This window comes from Ursus arctos, unplaced genomic scaffold (genome assembly GCF_023065955.2).
Source record: "Ursus arctos isolate Adak ecotype North America unplaced genomic scaffold, UrsArc2.0 scaffold_22, whole genome shotgun sequence".
Classification (NCBI taxonomy): Eukaryota; Metazoa; Chordata; class Mammalia; order Carnivora; family Ursidae; genus Ursus; species Ursus arctos.
This window is the reverse complement of record NW_026622897.1, coordinates 14,568,341-14,590,208: the sequence shown is the minus strand read 5'-3', so window position 1 is coordinate 14,590,208 and position 21,868 is coordinate 14,568,341. Positions and strand designations below refer to the sequence as shown.

Here is a 21,868-nt window from a genome sequence, read left to right as displayed (position 1 = left end):
CAAGCAGCCCGAGGTGACGGTGGTATTTAGAACTCAGCCTACTCCGACTACAGAAGTCCTTACTCTCCCAGGCAAGTGCAGGCCTTTAAGACAGGCACACGCCTGATGCTGGAGGCAGAGATGTGCCAGGGCTCACAGACACTGCCTTGGGCATCTTCTAGTACACATGTCATTTTCTCCCTCAGCCCACAAGCCTTCAAACGCCAGTCCCCAGAACACTCTGGGGCTTTCCCCTGCTTTGCTCCTTTCTCATGCTCCTCGTGGCCCCCACCTGCCCCGGCCCCAATCTTCTAGGGGTAAATAGGTTAGCCAGTTGAAACACGTGGCCTGAGCTTTTAAGTTCCCACCTGTCACAGAGCAAAGACAGATGGGAGGGGAGGCTGCTGGTGCTGCTGGCACCTCCTTACTGCAGCGGTTGGAGGTTACTAGCAGTCAAACCTCTCCCCTGCTCCTCAGCCCCTCCTCCAGCCTCTCCACCGCCTGGAGGCTGGCGGCCCCTGCAGGACATCTCCAGTCTCCACCCTGCAACTGTAAGGCTTAGCGGATTTAGCGTCCAGCCCTCCCCACCTTCCCCTCCTCCCATGCCCCTCATCACCACCATCCCTCAGGACCAAAGTCCTCACTCTTGAGATGGACCCTCCATTCTCCAGGTTAACCTCCAGTGCTCCTGTAGAGACTCCCCATCCACAATGGTTGCGTTTACTGAGCGAGCATTATGGACCTGGCATTGCCTGATTTAATTCTCACCATGCCCTTATGAGGCAAGCATTCCAACCTCTCTTTAGAGATAGAGAAACAGAGGCATAAGGGAGTTGGTTAAGCAATGTGCCCAGGAGTACCCTTCTTTTTTTTTTTTTCAAGATTTTATTTATTTATTTGACAGAGATAGAGACAGCCAGAGAGAGAGGGAACACAAGCAGGGGGAGTGGGAGAGGAAGAAGCAGGCTCATAGCAGAGGAGCCTGATGTGGGGCTCGATCCCATAACGCCGGGATCACGCCCTGAGCTGAAGGCAGACGCTTAACCGCTGTGCCACCCAGGCGCCCCCCAGGAGTACCCTTCTACTCGGCAGCAGAGCGGGGCTTGAACCCTGAAGTCTTCGCTTTACCCCTCCTGCTCTGGGGGCTATCAGAGCCCTATCCCCAAATGGACTGTCTCCCTCCATTTTCTGGACAGGCTCTTCCATTCTTCCAAGATAACCACCACATCTTAATGACACTCCTCTCCTTTCCCTGGCATAAAACTTGCCAAGTCTCAGGAAATTTTCTTCCCCTTTCTTAGGAACACCCCATCCCCTTTCCCCCGAGACAGGCTTCCCCAGCTTCAGAGACCAACATTTCCAAGAATTTGATTGGCTTTCCACACCATGGGATTCACACCTCATGACCCAACGCAGTGGTCCTCAGTCTTGGCTGAGATAAGCGCGTCACTTGGGGGAATTTCAAAAGACATCTAGATAATACTCCAAACCAGTTAGTCCTGATCTCTAAGATGGGACTTAGGTGTTAGAGTTTTCAAAAGCTCCCCAGCTGATCCCACTGGGTAGGAAGTCAAGCTCCACTACCCTACCTGAGCCTTCCATTGCCTGGGTTGGAACACCTGCCACGTACCCATGAAAGTCCTCTCTCTTCCCTAGAATAGGCCTTCCCATTCTCTAGGACGCCCTCTTTCCACTTTGTGAGCACATCTTCCATGTCCTGAATCTGAATTCGGAGATCTGCGTTCTGACCTTGACGCTTTTACTCATTCCATGCTCTTAAGCAAATTTCTCAACCTCTCTGAGCCTCATCCATGAAAGAGACATGATAAAAATCCTGCAGATCAGCCTTGAAATGTTCTTATGAGGTTCAAGGATCCAAGAGTTTAGTGCTTATTCTCAAGAATAGATCATACATCCTTACTCTCCAGGCCAGACTTACCGTGGTTCATTTTATTTCCCCTAGAAGAATCTCCCATTTCCTTGGCAAAGGAGGGGAAACTACATTTATTAAATGCCTACCATGTGCTAGGTACCTGGCATAAAGATATGATCTCTGGGAAAAGAGTAAGGCCTGTATCTTTCTCCCCTGAATTCCTAGAACTTGGACCCAGAAGATACACTCAATAACTCAGTAGCTACCCGCTGACTGGATGGTCTAACCAGTCCTCGTGACAATTCTATGAGGACAGTATTAGCCCCCCATGATTCAGGTAAGGAAACTGATGCTCAGAAATGTTAGGTCTGGGGCGCCTGGGTGGCACAGCGGTTAAGCGTCTGCTTTCGGCTCAGGGCATGATCCCGGCGTTATGGGATCGAGCCCCACATCAGGCTCCTCCGCTATGAGCCTGCTTCTTCCTCTCCCACTCCCCCTGCTTGTGTTCCCTCTCTCGCTGGCTGTCTCTATCTCTGTCGAATAAATAAACAAAATCTTTAAAAAAAAAAAAAAAAAAGAAATGTTAGGTCTGAGTTCACGAAACTAACATAATGGCTCCAGGAATCCGAATCCAAGACTTAGTGATTCAAAACCATGACGTTACCTACTAGGTCAACCTTCCTCATTCTCTAATATTTCACCTTCTCATTTTATAAAGCAGATCCATCTCTACTCCTATGAACAGACCTCTTCTCCTTCTTGGATATAAAACCTTTCCAGTCTTCTAAAGGTCCACTAGGACAGCCTCCCTATTCTAGGAGATACCCCCACCACATACCCCCAGATCGGACCTTTGAGTCCCTAGAACATACACACCTTTAATTCCTAGTAGAAACCTCATAACTCAAGAGTGGTGATTCTCAAACTTTAGCACAAGTCAGAATCATCTGGAGGGCTTGTTAAAACAAATTGTTAGCTCTACTCTCAGATTTTCTGATTCAGATCTGGGGTGGGGCCAGAGAATTTGCATCTCTAATAGGTCCCTAGGTGATGCTGATGCTGCTAGTCTGGGGACCACACTTTGAGAACCATTGCTCATTAGAACCTTCAGTCTAGACCTCACCATCCCCAGAACCACCCCGCTATCTCCTATCATGGACTGTCTTTCCCTCGGATGGACCCTACCTCTCTTCCCCAAATAGTCCTCCTCCATTCTCTGAGATTGATCTTTTCCTTTCTCTAGGACCTCCTCAATTCCCACCCCAGCCCTCCCTTCCCAAGATAAGAGCCTCCACCCTGGGCAGGTTCCCTAGACCCAGACAGGTAAGGGCTGATGATAATTGGCTTACAAGGAGCAAGGCAGAAGCAGAAAATTCCTGTCTCGGCTTAAGTGCCAGGAGTTAATCTAGCAGACAGGCTGCTCCGGGCAGGGATTTGTGGAAGAAGCAGTTGGTAAGGAGCTTTGTGGACCTATGGGAAAAGGAGGGTAGCAGTGTCCTGTGGGAGCCGGGAAGGAACTGAACTGGGGACTCTGGGACTACCTCAGTTCTGTTTCCAACATCCCAGGCCCCTCATCCACGGTGCCTCCCTTGCCCACCGTGCTAGCCTCTCACCTTTGAAAAGTGTATTTGTCAACAGACCCTCTGCTGGCCACTGGGGGAAATGCAGCACAGGACTGGGAATGAGGGGTCCATAAGAAGGGATGCTGACGGAACTGTCCCCAGCCGAAGTCCAGGCCCTGAAGGGGTAGCTACTAGGCGGAGCCCTTGCTGTTGTTTTCTAAAAGATCTTCATTCTTTTAAAATTATAAAAATACAAAATATATACCAAAATTAAGCACGTTGAAGTGCATTTTTAAAGTGTAATAGGTACCTCTCCATCTCTCTTGCTATGTAGTTGCCATCGCCTTTTGCTACGAAGACAATGAGGGGATCTCCAAAGCTGCCAAATGCCAAAGTTCTCTACCCAAGATTCTCTTTCTCCTTCAGACCCCTCCCCCCTCCCCCCTCCCAGTCTCAGCTTGTCATCTTCCTTCCCCTGAACTTGAACGCCCTCCACACCCCTGGGCAGTGTCCTTTGTATGGAATCAGCGTCAGAGCAGGGGTCTGCTCAGTGTCTCTCTGGGGCCTGTTCCCCCTTGAGTCGGGCCCACTCCACCAGGGTGGGGGCAGAAAGGCCCCTGAGGGTAGGTGTTTCCCTTAAACCCTTCCACAACAGTGACTTGTCTTCACTCAGCAGCCTACTTCTTTCAGACATACTGTGGACTCTGAACAGCTCTATTTAAAAATGTCCCCTGGGCGCCTGGGTAGCGCAGTCGTTAAACGTCTGCCTTTGGGTCAGGGCGTGATCCCGGTGTTGCGGGATCGAGTCCCACATCGGGCTCCTCCCCTGGGAGCCTGCTTCTTCCTCTCCCACTCCCCTGCTGTGTTCCCTCTCTCGCTGGCTGTCTCTCTGTCACATAAGTAAATTTTTAAAAAATCTTTAAAATAAAATAAAATAAAATAAAAATGTCCCCTTTCTGGGATTCCTGGGGGGTTCAGTCAGTTAAGCGACACACTCTTGATTTTGGCTCAGGTCAAGATCTCAGGGTCGTGGGATTGAGCCCCGCGCTGAGCAAGGAGCCTGCTTGGGATTCTCCCTCTCCCTCTACCCCTCCTCCCACTTAAAAAAAAGTCCTCTTTCTGACCACAAACTTTCCCTTCTGCTTCCTAATCTTCAGAAGCTTATTGGAACCTCCAATGCTTTGTGGGGGTTTTTTTTTGGGGGGGTTGTTTTTAAGTAAGCTCTGTGTCCAACGTGGGGCTTGAACTCATGACCCGAGATGGAAAGTCTCCGGCTCCACCAAGCGAGCCAGCCAGACGCCCTGGCACCTCCAGTGCTTTGATTCTAAACACTACCTTCTAGTCTCCGAGGGCCTCCCTGTCCAGTCTTCTCCGGCTGCTTTAATTACCCTACTCCTTGGCCGATGCAATCCATATCCTGGCTGGGGGTGAACCTCGAGGTCTGTCTTCTGCATTTGCTCCAGGGGTGCCAGCATCTGCTACAAAAAAGTGTCTGGTTGTAGTGAAGCTGCCACTGCCTGATCTTGGTCTTCAACCTCAGCTGTGTCATCAGGTGATCTAACCCACTCCTCTATCTATTAATGGCAATTCTAAAACTTGACGATTCTTATAAATCTCCTCAAAACCATAATTCCTACTTTCTCAAGGAAAGACAGACAACCAGACATGCAGGCCCTCTCACCCCTCCCATCCGTCCCTCCTTCCCTCCACTCAGAATGAAGGGGTGTCTCCATTCCTTTCCCCAGTTTCATCTATCTACTTGTCCTCTATATTCCTTACCCAGTCAAGACATTCAACCTATTCAGCATGAAATGAAAAGTTTTCACAGTCCCCATCAACCTTCCCTCTCAGCCTCAACTCCTGCTGTTGAACAAGAAATGGGTATGCTCCCTTATCCCCGAAGTGCACTGTGGGATTCCTGGTCATGAGAAAAACTCATTCATTTACCATTCATTACATGTATATTTGATAGGTCATAATCTTACAGAAGTGACTTTATTCCCCATGACCATTCCTCCCTCTCCTCATCTTGGGGAATCATTTTTCTTGTATACTCACTCAGCTCTTCTGTGCTCTTCTCTGAGATTTCGGACTTGCTCCAGGTAAGAGAAAAGCATTAACTTCCACACTGCTGGGCCACCTGCCTTCTCTCCTGACCTCCCCCCACTCCTAGAGGAAGAGTAAGACGGGTTGTCTCCTTAATCTTCAGGCATCATGATGTCTGACTCATGGGCTGATTCTGGATGAAACCCTAAGGCAATCAAATTAGTATTGTCACCCTCCTGCTGAGGCCAGAATCCCCTCCCCCTGGAGAACTGGAATCACACAGTAGCAGGCCAGAATCTCTTCTACTGTCCCCAGGATCCAGAGCATGGGATCTGGTGTGGGCATTGCTAAGAAGACTGGTAGGGAAGGCCCTTTACAGAGGGCGTCGGCTTGACCCTCAAGGCACTGCTCAACGGAGGAAAGGACAGCATAGGTATTGCTGGATTCCTCGAGGGGCAGCCTGAGCCACTGCTTAAACACCCACAAAACAAGGGCGCGCGCGCGCGCACACACACACACACACACACACACACACACACACACACACACAAAGGAAGAAAAAAATTGAGACCAGAATTTGATCATTATGGTATACAGCTGACCCTTGAACAACACGACTTTGAACTGTATGGGTTCAACTGTAATTGGATTTTTAAAATAAATACAGAACAGTACTGTAAATGTATTTTTTCTTATGATTTTCTTAAAACATTTTGTTTTTGCTAGCTTTATTGTAGGAAGACAGTATGCAATACATATCACATACAAAACATGTGTTAATTGACTGCTTCTGTTCTCGGTGAAGCTTCTGGTCACCAGTGAAGTTTTAGGGGAGTCAAAATTTACACATGAATTTCCAATTGCGTGGGGAGTCAGCATCCCTACCTGCATTGTTCAAGGGTCAACTGTATATTTTTAAATCAATTTGATGTCTTTATATATGCTTCGTTTAATTTAATTTTTTTTTGTTTGTTTTTTAAAGATATTTTTGTCAGAGAGAGCACAAGCAGGGGGAGCAGCAGGCAGAGGGAGAAGCAGGCTCCTTGCCGAGCAAGGAACCCGATGCGGGACTTGATTCCAGGACCCTGGGATCATGACCTGAGCCAAAGGCAGACACTTAACTGACTGAGCCACCCAGGTGCCCCTTCATTTTGAATTATATATGGAAAATGGGGCACCACCATGTATCCAAGGTTTGGAGCCTTTATTTTTAAAGATTTTATTATTTTTAAGTATTCTCTACACCCAACGTGGGGCTTGAACCTAGAACCCTGAGACCAAGAGTCACAAGCTCTGTGGACTGAGCCAGCTAGGCGTCCCAAAGTTTGGAGTCTGTAAAGTCTTCACCTGGTCTTGGTTAGGAGAAAGGTCTTTCATGACTTGTTTTTGGGGTCTGCTTTTGGCCCTGTTCTACTCAACTTTTTTTAACCCACCTCTTGGGGACAGGTGTCAAGTCTAACCAGACAAAATTCACTAAGGACAAACACGAGAGCCTGCTGTTAAGTCCCAGGTAACCACTGTGTATGTCTGAAGTGAAGGTTTGGGCAATAACAAAATATGTAAAGACATGGGTTCTAGAGGGCAGAGCATGGTGTAACCACCAAAACACAGGCCCAGAGAAGATTGGGGGGAGCCCCAAATTACACGACACAAGGAGGTATAGAAGAAACTGAGGACCTTAACCCAAAGAAGCCTCAGTTGTCTTCGACTCGGGGAAGGCGTGCTGGGTGAAGCGGATTACACTTGTTCAGTGGAGGACAGGGTGTGGGTGGCAAAGTCGGTCAGTACAGGACCCTGGAAAAGTGAGCCTGGAAACCCAGTGATTTTGCTAGTGCCAACTTTTCATCCACATTTCCGCTCTCCTCCACACTGCCCTTCCTTCAAGTGCTCCTCCTAGCCTGAAAGCTCTCATTATTTCTTGCCTGAGTTCTTGCAGCAGCCCCGTAACTCACTCTTCCACTGTGTATTCCCCATCACTAGCAGAATCACCAGCCGAAAACCTCCCATGGTCCTTCTGGGTGGCCTGGCCTGCCTTGCCGGTCTCGTCTCTTCCCCATGGCTTCCTGCCCTCTGTGCTGCAGACATAAAGTACTCCTTCAGCTTTACAGACCTAGTTTCCTCTCCATGAAGTAACTCGTCCGCACCTTTGTACACGGTAGCTCTAAGCACTTCCTCAATGACGCCTTTCCTGATCCCCCGCCCAAGGAATACTGCCACCTCCTTTTTGGAGTCTCCTCAACGATCCCCGCTCGGCTTCTGTCGCTCCACTTCTTTAGGTCTTTCCTTGCCTCTGTACCGCAAGTCTCTTCAGGGCAGGTCCTGGGTTTTATTCATCTTTTATCTTTAGCACCTGCCACGGTGCCTGGACTATATAGGAGGAACTCAGTAAATGGCTGACAGAATTAACAAAGAGATTTTTCTTCCCTAAATTCTTCCTGCAAAGGCACACAGTTTTTGTGAAGAGAATTAAATATGGTCCTTTGTGGGCAGCTTTCTGTCCAGCTAGGACCCCTGAGAATATATCCTTGAACTCTCCAGAGTGGAAATCCCCCTAAGAATGGACACAGGGTGCTGAGAAGTGGCTAGACAGGCCAAAAGAAATGGTTCTTATTTGGGAGGGTTTCAACCTCGTTGAGACTCTAGTGAAAAACAGACCCTTTCCCCAGGAAAACACACATTCAGACAATTTTCTAACTTGGTTCCTAAACCTAGAGTACCTGCCATCCCCTGGGGCCTCCAAATCCACCTTCCCCCCCACCCCCAAGGCTTCCTTCCCAGTCCCACAGGTAAAGAACCCCTACCCCAGAGGCACTGGGTATCTAAGCAGGACTCAGAGGGGGTGGCTGTGGCCAGGTGTTCTCCCTTCCTGATGAGCCCCGCGCGCGTGCATCCCAGAGCGCTACTTCTGCCCACTCACGGGACCTCCATGGAGACGGTAGATGCTCCGAGAAGTGGAGAAGTTTCACCAAGTGGGTGGAGGGAGGGGAACAAGAGGAAAGTTAAAAATGAACCTCAGTCACTAGAAGAACAAGCCTAACTATTCAGCTCCTCTTCTGGGCAGCTGCATCTCCTCACTGTCTAGTCAACGGCCAGCAGACATAGGGAAGAAATGCGTAACAGCCAAGTGTTTCTTTTATTACCAAAACAACGGTTACACACACACTCAGTGCCTCCACTCCCATCCCTGAGGATAACCAGGAAGGTCCTTGGGGTTGTAGGAGCCCTCGGAGGGAAAGGACTGCCTGGCGCACACTGCCTTGGCTGGTTGTGAGGAAAAGGCCCTCGCAGGGACCAGTTACACGGCATCCCTGGACCTAAGGACCCCTAAAGATGGGAATGGGTACAAGCTGACAAAGGATTTTAGTCACCGTTTCAGCATAACTAGAGGGTTATGGGCAAGCCCGATACTAGCCCCTCTACAGGAACACACACGACCAGGGTCGCCCCCTCCAGGAATCCAAACTCCTCAGGATCCCCACCACAGGTGGTCTGGCAGAAAAGGGAAGTCTTTAGAGTCCACTGCATGATGCGAGCCGGGTCCACAGTGCACCGCACTGCTCTCAGCACCACTCCTAAAGGCCTCCATTGGCAGGGGCTGCCCACGAGGGGCATAGCCACCAGCCTGGCTCAAACCCCAGGGCCTGCGGGGAAAAGGGTCAGGCTCCGCAGCCTTCACAGCATCCGGACTTCTGGCTCCTCAGCTATTCCCTGAAGCTTTTCCATGATGTCCCCTGAGGGGGGCTCAGGGGCTGGGGGGGGCTCTCCTGGGGCTTCGGACAGCACATAGTAGACAATCTCTTGCTCGCCTTGGGCGTTGGTCTGATTCACCACATGGATGACGGGGCTGGGAGTGTCCTGAGAGGCTGAGAGGCCTGTCCCCTCACTGCTCCCGCCCTCCACTTCCTCCTCAGGCTCCTCCTGGGGTACCGGCTCCCCTGGCACTGCTTCGAGAATGATGCCCTGCAGGCTGCTCTCGTTCAGTGACGCTCCCAGGCCCGAGCCCTCCTGCGGCTGCCGCAGCAGCTGCTGTGTCAGCTCCACACTCTCATAGCGAACCAGCTGCAGCCGCATGTAGCCATCTTCATGCTCCTTGTACCTGGTGAAGCAGGAGCACACGGGGCAGCAAGCACGCACCGGGGGGGGGGGGGTGCAGAACGTCCCGGAGAGCGGCAAGGTAAGGGACAGACATGAGGGATGGGACAGGCCCTGGGATTTTAAGTGAAAGGAGCTGGACACCAAAAAGGTCTTTATGAGAATATGTAGAAGACAAGAGGGAAGGAGCATTACTCAAAATAGAAAACTGTATGTAGGAACTTGGGGGAGAGAGAGAGGGAGGGGGGTGGGAAAAAGAAATGATCTGTGCCGGACAGTGGGGGTGTCACAGGATTTATGAGATGGCCGTGGAGCTACGGACTAGGACCTTAGGCTCAAGTTCTGGTTCTGGCTGCAGGCCTTTGGCACCACATTCAAAAATCAAAAAAGTTATTTTGCCCTGCCACTTTGTTTTCAGGCTCCTCGAGCCTCAATGGAGATGGTGGAGTACCATCAAATTAAAAAAAAATTTTTTTTTTAAGATTTTATGTATTTATTTGAGAGAGAGAAAACACAAGTGGGAAGAGGGGCAAAGGGAGAGGAGCTGAGCAAAGGAGTGAGAAGCAGACTCCCCGCTGAGCAGGGAGCCCAAGGAGGGGCTGGATCCCAGGACCGGAGCTGAAGGCAGACGCTTCATCGACTGAGCCACCCAGGCACCCCAAATTCAAGGTTTTTAACTTGTTGAAAAGGTACTGTGGCGGTGGGGGGGGAAGGTCTGTGTATCTAGAGGGTAGGGTTGAGAAACATACCGAAAACGGGGGTGCCCGGAGGGCCACTTGAACTGGTGCTTCTCACGAAGATGCACAGTGAGGTTGTTGCCCCTCGTGAAGCATTTGTCACACACGTGACACTTGTACCTCGGCTCTGAGTCTCCCTGATGGGGAGGGGAGGAGAGTGAGGCCAGCTCCTCATGCTGGGCCCCCCGCACCTCTGCCAGCCCTCTCCCACCGACAGCCGCACTCACTTCATGCACTTTTCGGTAATGGGACTTGACAGAGCAGAGGGACCGCGCACTGAAGCTGCAGTTCTCAAAATCACACCTGTAGGCTGGCTCCTTGCTGTGGGTATCCAGGTGCTTCCGCAGGTCAATCAGATTCTTGCAGCTGCAGGGAGAGGTCAGGAGGGGCTGGAGGGCACAGCGGACACCGGACTGTGAGTTCTCTGATTTCCAGCCCCCGGTTCCCCTTACCTGTAGTCACAACAGTCACACTTGAAGGGCCGGTCCTCGCTGTGGCGAAAGCGCATGTGGTTTCGGAGGGAGGATGGCAGTGGACAGGTCATATCACACAGAGGGCACTTATAGTGATTCACTGAGAGGAGCAGAGAGGGGGCTGTGATCTGAAGCCTGGCGGAAACCTGGAGGGAGGGCCAGGAGCTTGGGGGCTCTGGCTACTCACCGTGGTTACGCATATGGTCCCGCAAGAGCCGCTCCGTGGCAAATCTCTTGGAACAGTGAGAGCACTGGAAGCGTTGCTCTGGGGTGGGGCAGGCAGAAGACACGGTGGGCTGCGGGGGATGGCGGGGAGGCGCAGAGAGGAGAGCAAGCCCGGGAGAGGGGACCCACCCAAGGAAAGGGGGAGCTTAAGAACTGGGATGGACACAGTACCACTGAAGGAGCACAGGACTTAGGAGTCGAGAACCTGAATTAGAATCCCTGCTTGACCCCTAACTAGCTGTGCAACCTCAGGTAAGTGATTTAACCTGAGACTCAGTTTCTTCATCTGCAAAAAGGGGGATAAGCAGCACACCTCATGGGGCTGTGAGGATTCACTGGGAAAAGAGACAGGGCACACGGTAAAAGCACTAAAGTAAAATCTACAGACTCTCGGGCAGCCAAGGGTGTAGCAGGTGACTGAGCCCTAAGGACATATGTAGCCAAGCTGCAGATGCCTTCAGTGGCCCCCTCTCCTGGGAACACGCCCTTAACCCCCACCCCAAGCAGGACAGCCTGCACCCACTCCCCTTCCTCTCGGACTGCTTACGCTCCAATGAGGTCTGGCGACGAATGTGATCTAAAAACTTGGTGTTGTTGGCAAACATGCCCCCACAAGTGGGGCAGGCCACCACCTTCTCCTGGGTATGGCTGCGGAGGTGCTCTCGAAGCTTCCGGCAGTCCTTGAAGGTGCAGGTACAGCCTGGGAAGGAAGGCCCAGTCAGGCTCCAGCCACAGACCACCAAGTCTCCAGGCAGCGGCTAAACTTACCCCATGGGACTGGGCCCATACCTAGCTGCCCTAGGCCCTTAGCAACCCCAGGTGTTCTTTAAAGGCCAGAAATTAAGGAGCAGCCCTACCTTTCCAGCCACACAGCACCACATGGTTGTCCTTGCCGACTGCCTGGTATTCACAGCACAGGCTGTGCGCTTCCACGTGCCGATAGAACCACTCAGGATTGTCGAAGGAACTCTGTGCCAGGAGCAACTTGAGGTAAGGACTGAGGATGGGTAGAGGGACTTTTACCCCTAAGTGTCCAAGGGGGACTCCTTGGCTGTCTCCCAAATTAAGTTGGCGGGGACGTGCAAGTTTGAGCAAGGGAGCTACCCAGAAATGAGATGCCAGCAGGAACCTGGCATACACAGGGCATCCCTGAAAGGGTCAAGGCATCATGAGCTAAGATCCCCAACTTCCTTCCACCCCTATTCACAGCACTGCCCGCTGACCTCGCAGTGCTCCCAGAGACACAGGAAGTGGTCAGGGATGTCAGGGATGATGTTGCGGCTCTGAAAGTCCAGGATGCAGGGGCTGAGGTCGGCCTGGCTCTGCAGGGCCTGCAGCCCCCACTGCTTCAGCTTGGTGTGGTAGCAGTGGAAGTAGACATGGCGGATGAGGTCAGCCGAACTGTCCATAGAACAAAAGCCACACTCCTGCCACAAGCAGGAGAATTCTTCCTCTGCAGAAAGGGGTTTAGAGGTAAGAGTCTGATACTTTGCAAAGCTCAGCTCTCCCACCTATAGCACTTAGCAGCGAGAGAGGAGGCTGGACTCTGACCCGATTACCAGGAGATCATTTGGCAAATACCAGCATTTAACCACCACCAATTGTGCACGAGGCACTTGGGATATAACAAGTAAAGAGTGCCAGTCCTAGCCCTCACAACAGCGTTCAGTCATGGAGAAAAAACATTAATCCAGTAATCACACGTGTAAATATAAAGCTGCAGTGAGTCACGAGTTCTGTGAGGGGGGCCGGGGTCTGGGTACTATAACATAATCCAACAGAGGTCATTTGATGTGGACAGGGATGACTCGGAAGTGTCCCTGTGTTGAGACGTGAAGGACGAGTCATCTGTAAACTGTAAACAGAAGGAGAAGTGTAGTCGAGGCAGAGGGAAGGGTGTGTGCAAGGCCCAGTGCCAAAAACTTGCAGATGGCAGGTGTGGCTCGCAGGCGTTAGTGGCTCCGGGTTTCTGAAGCTCTCTTCCAGCCCGGGACACCTCCCACACCTTCCTTCAGACCACAGTCCTTCTTTTTTCCCCCATATTCTGCCCAAGACCTGTCATTTCTGGGAAAACCATCAACTGCTACAGTCCACTGCCTAGCTCTCAAGCAGCTCTCTCCAAGCACATTTTCAATTCTTTACAGGGGTTTACTTGTCTTAAAAAGTAGGTACTTTAGGGGGCGCCTGGGTGGTGCAGTCGTTAAGCGTCTGCCTTCAGCTCACGGCGTGATCCCCGGCGTTATGGGTCAGGGCGTGATCCCCGGCGTTATGAGATCGAGCCCCACATCAGGCTCCTCCGCTATGAGCCTGCTTCTTCCTCTCCCACTCCCCCTGCTTGTGTTCCCTCTCTCGCTGGCTGTGTCTATCTCTGTCAAATAAATAAATAAAATCTTTAAAAAATAAAATAAATAAAATAAAAAGTAGGTACTTTAAAAAATACAGGAGGCGCCTGGGTGGTTCAGCTGGTGGAGCGCCCAACTCTTATCTTGGCTCAGGTCTTTTTTTTTTTTTTTTTTTAAAGATTTTATTTATTTATTTAACAGAGATAGAGACAGCCAGCGAGAGAGGGAACACAAGCAGGGGGAGTGGGAGAGGAAGAAGCAGGCTCATAGAGGAGGAGCCTGATGTGGGGCTCGATCCCAGAATGCCGGGATCACGCCCTGAGCCGAAGGCAGACGCTTAACCGGAGTGCCACCCAGGCGCCCCTTGGCTCAGGTCTTGATCTCATGGTTGTGAGATCTCCATGCCCAGCATGGAGCCTACTTAAAAAAAAAATATATATATATATATACGTATATATATATATACGTATATATATATATATATATATATACGTATATATATATATACGTATATATATATATATACGTATATATATATATAATATACACACACACACACCCTAATTTCTCTTTTGTACATATATTACTTGACTTTTGAAACTATTACGTAAAGTTCATAGTCACTAGACGTAAAACAGAATTTGAGGTAGGGGAAAGAGAGCTGCCGCCATACTTTCTATAGAACAGAGTTCTTTAAACTGTGTCATGACCTATTAGTGACTAGAGAAATCAACTCAGGGGATTGCAAGCCTATTTTTTTTTTAAAGAAGGCTCCATGCCCAACGTGGGGCTTGAACTCACGACCCTGAGATCAAGAGTCGCGTGTTCCACTCATGAGCCAGCCAGGCACCCCTTTTTTTAATGGAAAAGAACAAGACAGAACACTTCAGAGAGCATTTAATAAAGGCAAGGATTGTTTCAAGTATTTTTTTAACTTCTGTGTATGGGGTTGGGATGTAAAATGTATTCCTAACTGGTAGTTGCAGTAAAGAAAAAATCGAGAAGCATTACCAGAGAATCAGAAAAGCAGGCTGTTGACAGCTTGTCCAATATGATCCTTTTTAAAAAATAAAATCATCTTTATCTAACATATGTATATATGCAGAAAGACATCAAAAGAATGTTCACTAAAGTACTGTCAGTAACTGCCTTTTGATGGCAGGCTGGCAGATTCGTTCCACATACCCTGGTGAATCCGTTTTCTATAAAGTGTCTACAATGTTTTTATAAACAAAAACGGCACAATCGGACAAGTCAGATTTTCCACCTTCCTTGAGCTCTTTTCCCTTCCTGTCCTGGTCCCTTACCAAGTGGGTCCTCCTCCTCCTCCTCTTCCTCCCCGGAGCCATGCAGGTGCTGCTGCAGGTGCTGAGTGACGTGCTCGCAGAACTCCTCCATGGCCGAGCACACAAAGGAGCAGGACCCCCACTCACACTGCAGCCCCAGGTTCTCCTTTCGGGGAACTTTCCCCGGAGGCGGCATGGCCTTCACCCTAGAGGAGGAAGAAATCCAGAGCTGCAAGGATTCCACCAAGTGCCACTGGGGGTGAACGGCTGCAAAGCCTGCCAAGAACCAGTAGGCGTTTTTCCTGTGACCCATGAGAAACTGCTACTCCAGTTCAGTTCCTCAAACCTCTGGAAGCTGTCTGGTGTTCTCGCGAAGGGAAAACACACACTAACATTATTGAGTGTGTGCCAGGCACTGAGCTAAGAACTTGAACAGCCGATTTCTCATGAAGCTTCAGAGCCACGGGCCGAGAAGGAATTAATTATTCCGATGGGATGCAGAACAGTGTGCGCAGGTTCAAAGAGATAGCTTTGGACAAGGACCAGACTTCAAATCCAGACGCCTGCATCCACCACCTGTGAGCTGTGTGACCATGGCCAAGTAACTTCACCCTTCTAATCCTCAACATCCTCAGCTTCGAAACGCGGGGAGCAAAACCCTTTAACTTCACACTTACTGGAGGTCAAGCACCACACTAAGCACATTACCTGATGTCACTGAATTACCAACACCACCCAATGAAGGAAGTACTATTTTTAACTTCATTTACAGATAAGAACTTCAGGTGCAGAGAGGTTAACTGGTTTGCTCAAGGCCACACACTAGTGGGGTGGCAGGGTCAGGTCAGGCTGACTCCAAAGTCCGCATTCCTTCTAACCCATGCAGCTTGGGGATGAGCCCAGAAGCGCTTTATCTCTTACTGCATCCCATCCTAAGTCCCTGCCCAAATTTTAACCCATCATACAATCCGCCTTTGCCTAACCTATCCAGTGGCTACTCACCACTCCCCTAACATCCTCTAGACTAAAATATCGAGGTGACCCTGAACAATAGCCATTCGAACTGGGCGGATCCACTTATATGCAGTTTTTCAATACTTTTCGAGTACACTGGAAAACTTTTTGGAGGTTTGCAACAATTTGAAAAAATTCACAGATGAACTGTGTAGTCTAGACATACCTAAAGAATTTGGAAAAAGGTATGTCATGATTAAATACTAGTCTATCATTTACTATTTATTATTTACTATTTATTATCTTTTATTTATCATTTACTACCATAAATATACACATATCTATTATAAAAATTAAAACTCATCGGGGCACCTGGCTGACTCAATCGGTGGAGCACGTAACTCGATCTCGGGGTCATGAGTTCGAGTCCCACGTTGGGCGTAGATTATTTTAAAAAATTTTTTTAAGTTAAAATTTATCAAAGCTTACACACACAGACTGTACATTATCTTTTCATTTTTGATGTCTAGTGTTAGTAATACATGTAACATCTGCAGTGTTTTGTTTCATGTAAGACAATATTGATGTAGGTACTGACAATTCACCTTATGAAGAGGCCACATGAACTTACAGTATCGATAAATACAGTCCAGTACTATAAACGTATTTCCTCTCATGATTTCCTTAATAACATTTTTTTCTCTAGCTTACTTTATTGTACGAATATAGCACACAGTACATTTAACATACAAAACATGTTAATCAACTGTTTATGTTGCTGGTAAGGCTTCCGGTCAACAGTAGGGCTATTAATAGTTAAGTCTGAGGGGAATCAAAAGTTACAAATTAGGGGCTCCTGGCTGGCTCAGTCAGTGGAGCATGCAATCTTGACCTCAGGGTTGTAGGTTCTAGCCCCATGTTGGGTGTAGAGATTACTTAAAAATAAAACCTTTAAAAAAATACCCCAAAACAGGGGCACCTGGGTGGCTCAGTTCAGCTCAGGTCATGATCCCCTGGGATCAAGCCCCACGTTGGGCTATGTGCTCAGTGGGGAGCCTCCTTCTCCTTCTCCCTCTGCTTTCTGCTCTCCCTCCTTGTGTGCTTGCTCTCTCTCTGTCAAATAAATAAAACCTTTTAAAAAATAACCCCCCCCAAAAAAAGAAAATAAGAAAAAAAAAAGTTACACGTGGATTTTTGACTCCATGAGGGTTGGCATCCCCAACCCCCATGTCATTCAAGGGTCAAATGTAGATTCCATTTGAACATAAGAAACCGTATCTATCCAGTTGATACCGTACCTTAGGTATTCACAGCGTTAGGCATGCTGAGGCCTGTAATAAATATCTGTTGAAGAAAGCTAAATAAGAAACTGCGTGTTCTCCATCTTTAATACACACACAAATGCAGAGTGCTCCAGCCCCTTCTCTAGAGGTTCCGATTCAGGATCTAGAAATCTGCCCTTTTACCTCAGCACCCCAGTTCTGATGCAGGAAGTTCCAAGAGCAGGGTTTGTGGAACAATCAAGGAATAGTTTCCCTCGTTACATTAGAATGACAGAGGACAACACTGAAAGCAAAAATTCTGGGGCAAGAGAAAACACTAAGAGGCCTTGACTCTGCCCCTTGAATGTCCTGGATGATGCTCCCCAGTTGCTGCTGCCTCTACCGCAGTGGGCCCTGGAAGGGAGCAGGGCACTGGTCTACCTGAGAGAGGTGGGAGCTCTGAAAAATACTTACTACATACTGACAGGGGAAAAAAACCAGAGAAAATACTAAATACATGAAATCCTTCATGTCTGTAAGTACAAGAACCTACTGTACCTAACTGGTCATCAGAGAAACCCTTTTTTCACCCACAGCTTCTGCCTCCCCTCTGAGAAGAAGCCAGTCACCTCTGACACTCTGGGGTATACATGGGGCTGCAGGGCTGCCCTAGACTCACAGTGAACCCCATTAGGAAAAAATGCTGACTATTTTTATGATGTTGGCGTAGGAAAAGTAGGGAAAGCCTTCCTAAGTCAGATATAACATCCCAAACCTCCTCTCTCTTCTGCCTATAGGATCGAGTCCACTTAGAACTGCACACAAGGCTCTTCTCCAACTGGCCTCAACTTACTTCTCCAGGAACTGGGTAAGGAAACTACCACGACTGAAGGCCTCCCATGAGTCAGACCTGTGGTGAGCCCTCTCCCAAACTTCATTTCATTTGATGCAAGAGCACCCTGACTCTAACCTGAAGGTCATGCTCTTCCTTGTTCACACCATGCTGCTTCTCTGGTTTCCTCTCCTGTCCATTCATTCCTCTTCCTCTCTGATTCAATGATCTTTATCCCTAAACACATTACATTCTCCTGAAACTCTCTGCCTGAGAAACTTCTACCTACCCTCCAGCCCAGCGTCCCTTCCTTGGTGAGTCCTTTCCCAATTCATCCAGGTACAGCTGGAAAATCCACCTGCTGTCCCTTCAGCACTGTCTACAGCTTCGTTACAGCGCTGTTACAATGGACTGGAACGTCTGTCTCCCCCAGACTAGGAGCTTCTCTGAGCAGGGACCATCGCCCCTTCCCTTCCCATTCCCAGCATTAGCACAGAACTCTGCACTATTCAGACACTCAGTGTCAGGATGTGATCACACAAGCCTTCCTAAACTACTTGCCCCTCGGATTACTCTTGTCTCTCGGTTCTGTGTCTGGCATAGCTAACACCAGAAAATCTCAACCCTATTTGTATGCTGCCCATGGTCATTTGATGTGTTCTATTCTCATTCGTGCAACTGGACAATATTAGCTGCTTCTGAGCAGGAACCATATCACGCCCATCTGTGTCCCTAAACTGTGTCCAGCATGGTGCTGAGCACAAATACACTAAACATATACCTGTTGTTGGACTGGGTAAGGCCCAGGAGGTGGGCTATCTAGGTATCTAGATATCTAGAATGACCTGAAACTCAGGCAAAGCTCCCTGAACCCCTCTTTCACTGTCCGCCAGGATTCTTTCTTTCCGTGCCCTGCTTGTCTCTACCCTGGGGAGCTGCGGGTCAGTGACTATCCGGTCACCACTCCTCTTTCTGTAGGCAAGGAATACAGTGAGGCACTTTGTATACTGGAGAGGGCACTGGACTAGCTGTCAGAAAACCTGAGTTCAAGTTTCCTGTCTCAATTATTTTACCCTGCCTAGAGTAATATAACATTTATTAAGTATCTACGGTAGGCAAAGCACTGTTCTAAGTGTCCTATATGTATAAAAACTCATTAATACAACTGAGGTATTATCATCCCACTTCACAAATGAGGTAACGGGTCCTGACAGGTTAAGTAACGTACCCAAGGCTGCAAAGCTAGGAAGTGATGGAGACGGAATTCAAAGCCACGGAATTCGGCTCCACTTTCCTCCTACACCTGCCATCTTATCTCTCTTTGTCTGATTCCTTCCTCCCCATTGACCTCGTATCTGTATACACAATACCCCAAACACGTTTTATTAAGTTAGTTATTCTGTCAGGTTCCTCCAATAAACTGTGAGCTCCTAGAAAGCCTGGCCTGTGGCCCATTCAGTTCTAACTTCAGGGCCAGCACATCTTCGTACAAGCTCTTTTAATGTTTAAGTGAACCTATAACTTATTACTTTACTTTTTGGATAAATAACCTAGCTTCTTTGAACCTGTTTTTTTTAAATGTAAATGGAACGCTAATATCACACCTGGTGATGGATTCAACAAACCTGGTTAGAAAGCTCCAACATTTACTAGCTGTGCGACCTCCTGCAAGTTACTTAAGACTCAGTTTCCCATGCAGCAGGGGAATCATTATGCCTGCCTCACTGAATTGATTTATAGACTAAACTAGATAATGGATATTAAAATGCTCAGCCTAACACCCCGCCAGAACTCAACAAGTGTTAGCTATTTGTATCCTTGCTTCTGAGGGTGAGACAATCTAAGCACAATTCTACAAAAAAGTCAACAAAAGGACAACCGGCGGAATCCCTAACACTTCTTTTCATCTGGAATCACAGTAAGAAGCAATCAGCAAATACTTAAGAGTATATATTTTAACGCAAGTCACTGAATTAATCCTGAACGATATTCAAGAAAAGGAAGGACCTATGTCCTGAACCACCTAAGGACTCACAATTTGGCCGAAAAGATGACTCCGACGTGTGAAGACAACCGCCAAAACAAAGCGCCGATGAGGGAAGTCAGGACAGAAAGAAATCCCAGTGCACAGGCGAGGCGGGGAAGCTTGCCGTAAGCGGCGGCACCCGGGCCCCTCAGACACCGGTAGAATTCGGACAGAAGGAGATCGTCCCGGCAGGTAAAACCTCTCCCTCGCAGCCCCGCTGGCGTCCTGGAGTCCTTCCCCCACTAAGGCATGGCGGTGACCATGTCTCAGCAGCAGCGAAGCCCCGGACGAGAAAGCAAGGAGGTTCGAGTCGGGGTTAGGGGCCGGGGGCACTGCAGGCGCCAGGCAGACCGACGTGGCCGAGCTGCCAGAGGAAGCCTCGCCAAGGCGACTAAAGAAGAGCCTGACCCCGGCAGCCTGCTCAGAGCGCACCCCGACGCAGCCAGGGGAAGCCCTGAAACCAGCTTACCGCCCCTCTGCTGCCGGCTCTCGCCAGCTCTTCCCACCTCGGACAGTCCCCGGAAGGGCGCTTGAGCGACGGCCAGCGAGAGCCAATCGCCGCTCTCAGATCCCTCTAACAGCCAATGGCCGCTGCGACTGACGGAACCCGTGCGCGACCAAAATACGGAAGGGGCGGGACTGAGGACCGGCGGGCTGCGGGGTAGGTATAGTTGCTGGCGCCGCGGGGTTGCAGGAGAGGCGCGGGCTTCGATCCCAAGGCCCCGAATTCCTCCGACTGCGCAGGCTCCGCGCTCGGCACCCACTGGGCCTGCGCGGGGCTCGAGCGGTACGCCGAGTGGGGTCTCTCCTTCCTCGAGTGGCTTACTGCGTTAGCTGCCGGCGAGCGCAGGGAGGAGGAGCAGGAGGCGGTGACCGCTGCGCGGAAGGCTGCGTGTGCGGAGCAGTCAACCCCTCTCGACCCAAACTGGAGTCCTACCTTATCCTTCACCCTCTTACTCTGATTTTCTTAAATATCGGTATTCCTGTGCCATCTTCTGTTTCCCCCACCACCTCTCCTCTTCCGAGGCTCAGTGAACAGCCATGTTATCCATCCACTCCTTCAAGTCAGAAACCCGGTAGTCCTCCTTGATTCCTCCCTCATCTGTTACCTACGATCCTCCGCCACGTCCTGTGAATTTTACCTCCTTAAACACAGGAGCTCTCAAATTCACCCCCCATCCTCTGCCGCCCCCTCGGTAGTCTGTTAACGACGTCCAGCCGGATGTCTACACTATCTGGTTCCATTGCGTGCACTCTTGCTTCCCTCCAAGCCATTCTCCACGGAGATCTGATTAAACCACCACCCTGCTTTCAACACTTCAAGGCCTTCTGTGGCCTCGAGGCAAAAACCCCAAACCTTACTGAGGCTTTCTTAGACCCTTTGGCATCTGAGTCCTGCATACTTCAACCGTGTCTTTAGTCCTTCTTGCCCTCACTTTCTTTTCTCCAGACCAGAGTTTCTTTCAGTTTCTTCACCATACCTAGCCGCCTTTTACCTTTCCTGCCTTGTACTTGCTGTTGCTCTGCCTGGTGCCATCTTCCCCCTTCTCCCACTCTGACATGTATTTGATTGACTTCTACTCATTCTTCTGGTCTCAGTGAAAATGCTGCTTTTCCCAAGAAGTCTTCCAGTAAGGGAAGGCAGGGATTGTGTGTGCTCTTCAACTTTATGACTCCATCACTTAGCCTAGTGGCTGAAACATAAAGGGTTCAAGAAATATTTGTTAAATAATGTACCTTAGTAAAGTTCATTGGGGTTGAGATTTATTGTTACATTTTTCTAACCTAAAAATAAGCCTATATGATTCATATAATCAAAAAACACTTTAAATGTTCGATATAAATAAAAAATGCTGTTAAAAATGACAAAGTCAGTAAAATCAGAAATTTGTGCATAAAAAAATTTATGCATGAAGTTTGTTATCAACCGTGAATTGCAGCGGTGTCCCTATTTTAAAATCAGGTTTTTAAAAATATAATTCAGAAGTAACAAAAATATATTTTATCAACTTCATCCCTTCAAAAGCACAGTTATACACAAAATGCTAACCTTTTAATTCAGATTTATGCCACTGAAGATGGTTCTTAGCTTTATTTATTTATTTTTTTAAAGATTTTGTTTATTTATTTGACACAGAGAGAGACGGCCAGCGAGAGAGGGAACACAAGCAGGGGGAGT

The 21,868-nt window shown here is 49.0% G+C and overlaps 1 protein-coding gene across 2 annotated transcripts; it reads right to left on the bottom strand.

The window, feature by feature from the left end:
• Positions 1 to 8,574: 8,574 nt before the first annotated feature.
• On the bottom strand, positions 8,575 to 20,226 carry HINFP (histone H4 transcription factor). Of its 2 annotated transcripts, none has more exons than XM_044386585.3 (10): positions 20,159 to 20,226; positions 14,637 to 14,821; positions 12,211 to 12,440; positions 11,845 to 11,956; positions 11,535 to 11,687; positions 10,950 to 11,027; positions 10,742 to 10,862; positions 10,517 to 10,655; positions 10,302 to 10,426; positions 8,575 to 9,556 (listed from the first exon to the last, which is right to left on the bottom strand). In XM_044386585.3, the coding sequence occupies exons 2-10, from the start codon at positions 14,809 to 14,811 to the stop codon at positions 9,133 to 9,135; spliced, it is 1,557 nt and encodes a 518-aa protein (XP_044242520.2). In that variant the 5' UTR covers positions 14,812 to 14,821; positions 20,159 to 20,226; the 3' UTR covers positions 8,575 to 9,132. The 2 variants fall into 2 exon arrangements, with proteins under 2 accessions (XP_044242520.2, XP_026361373.2); XM_026505588.4 differs by having other exon boundaries at positions 19,699 to 20,221.
• Between the last annotated feature and the right edge of the window lie 1,642 nt (positions 20,227 to 21,868).

Coding starts and splice junctions, on each gene's coding strand:
- HINFP (XM_044386585.3), bottom strand. CDS start 14,811: ATGCCGCCTCCGGGGAAAGTTCCCCGAAAGGAGAACCTGGGGCTGCAG. Junction 11,688..11,844: donor GGTGCTGTGTGGCTGGAAAG/GTAGGGCTGCTC, acceptor CTTCCTTCCCAG/GCTGTACCTGCACCTTCAAG. Junction 9,557..10,301: donor TCCGGGCACCCCCGTTTTCG/GTATGTTTCTCA, acceptor CTGCTTCACCAG/GTACAAGGAGCATGAAGATG.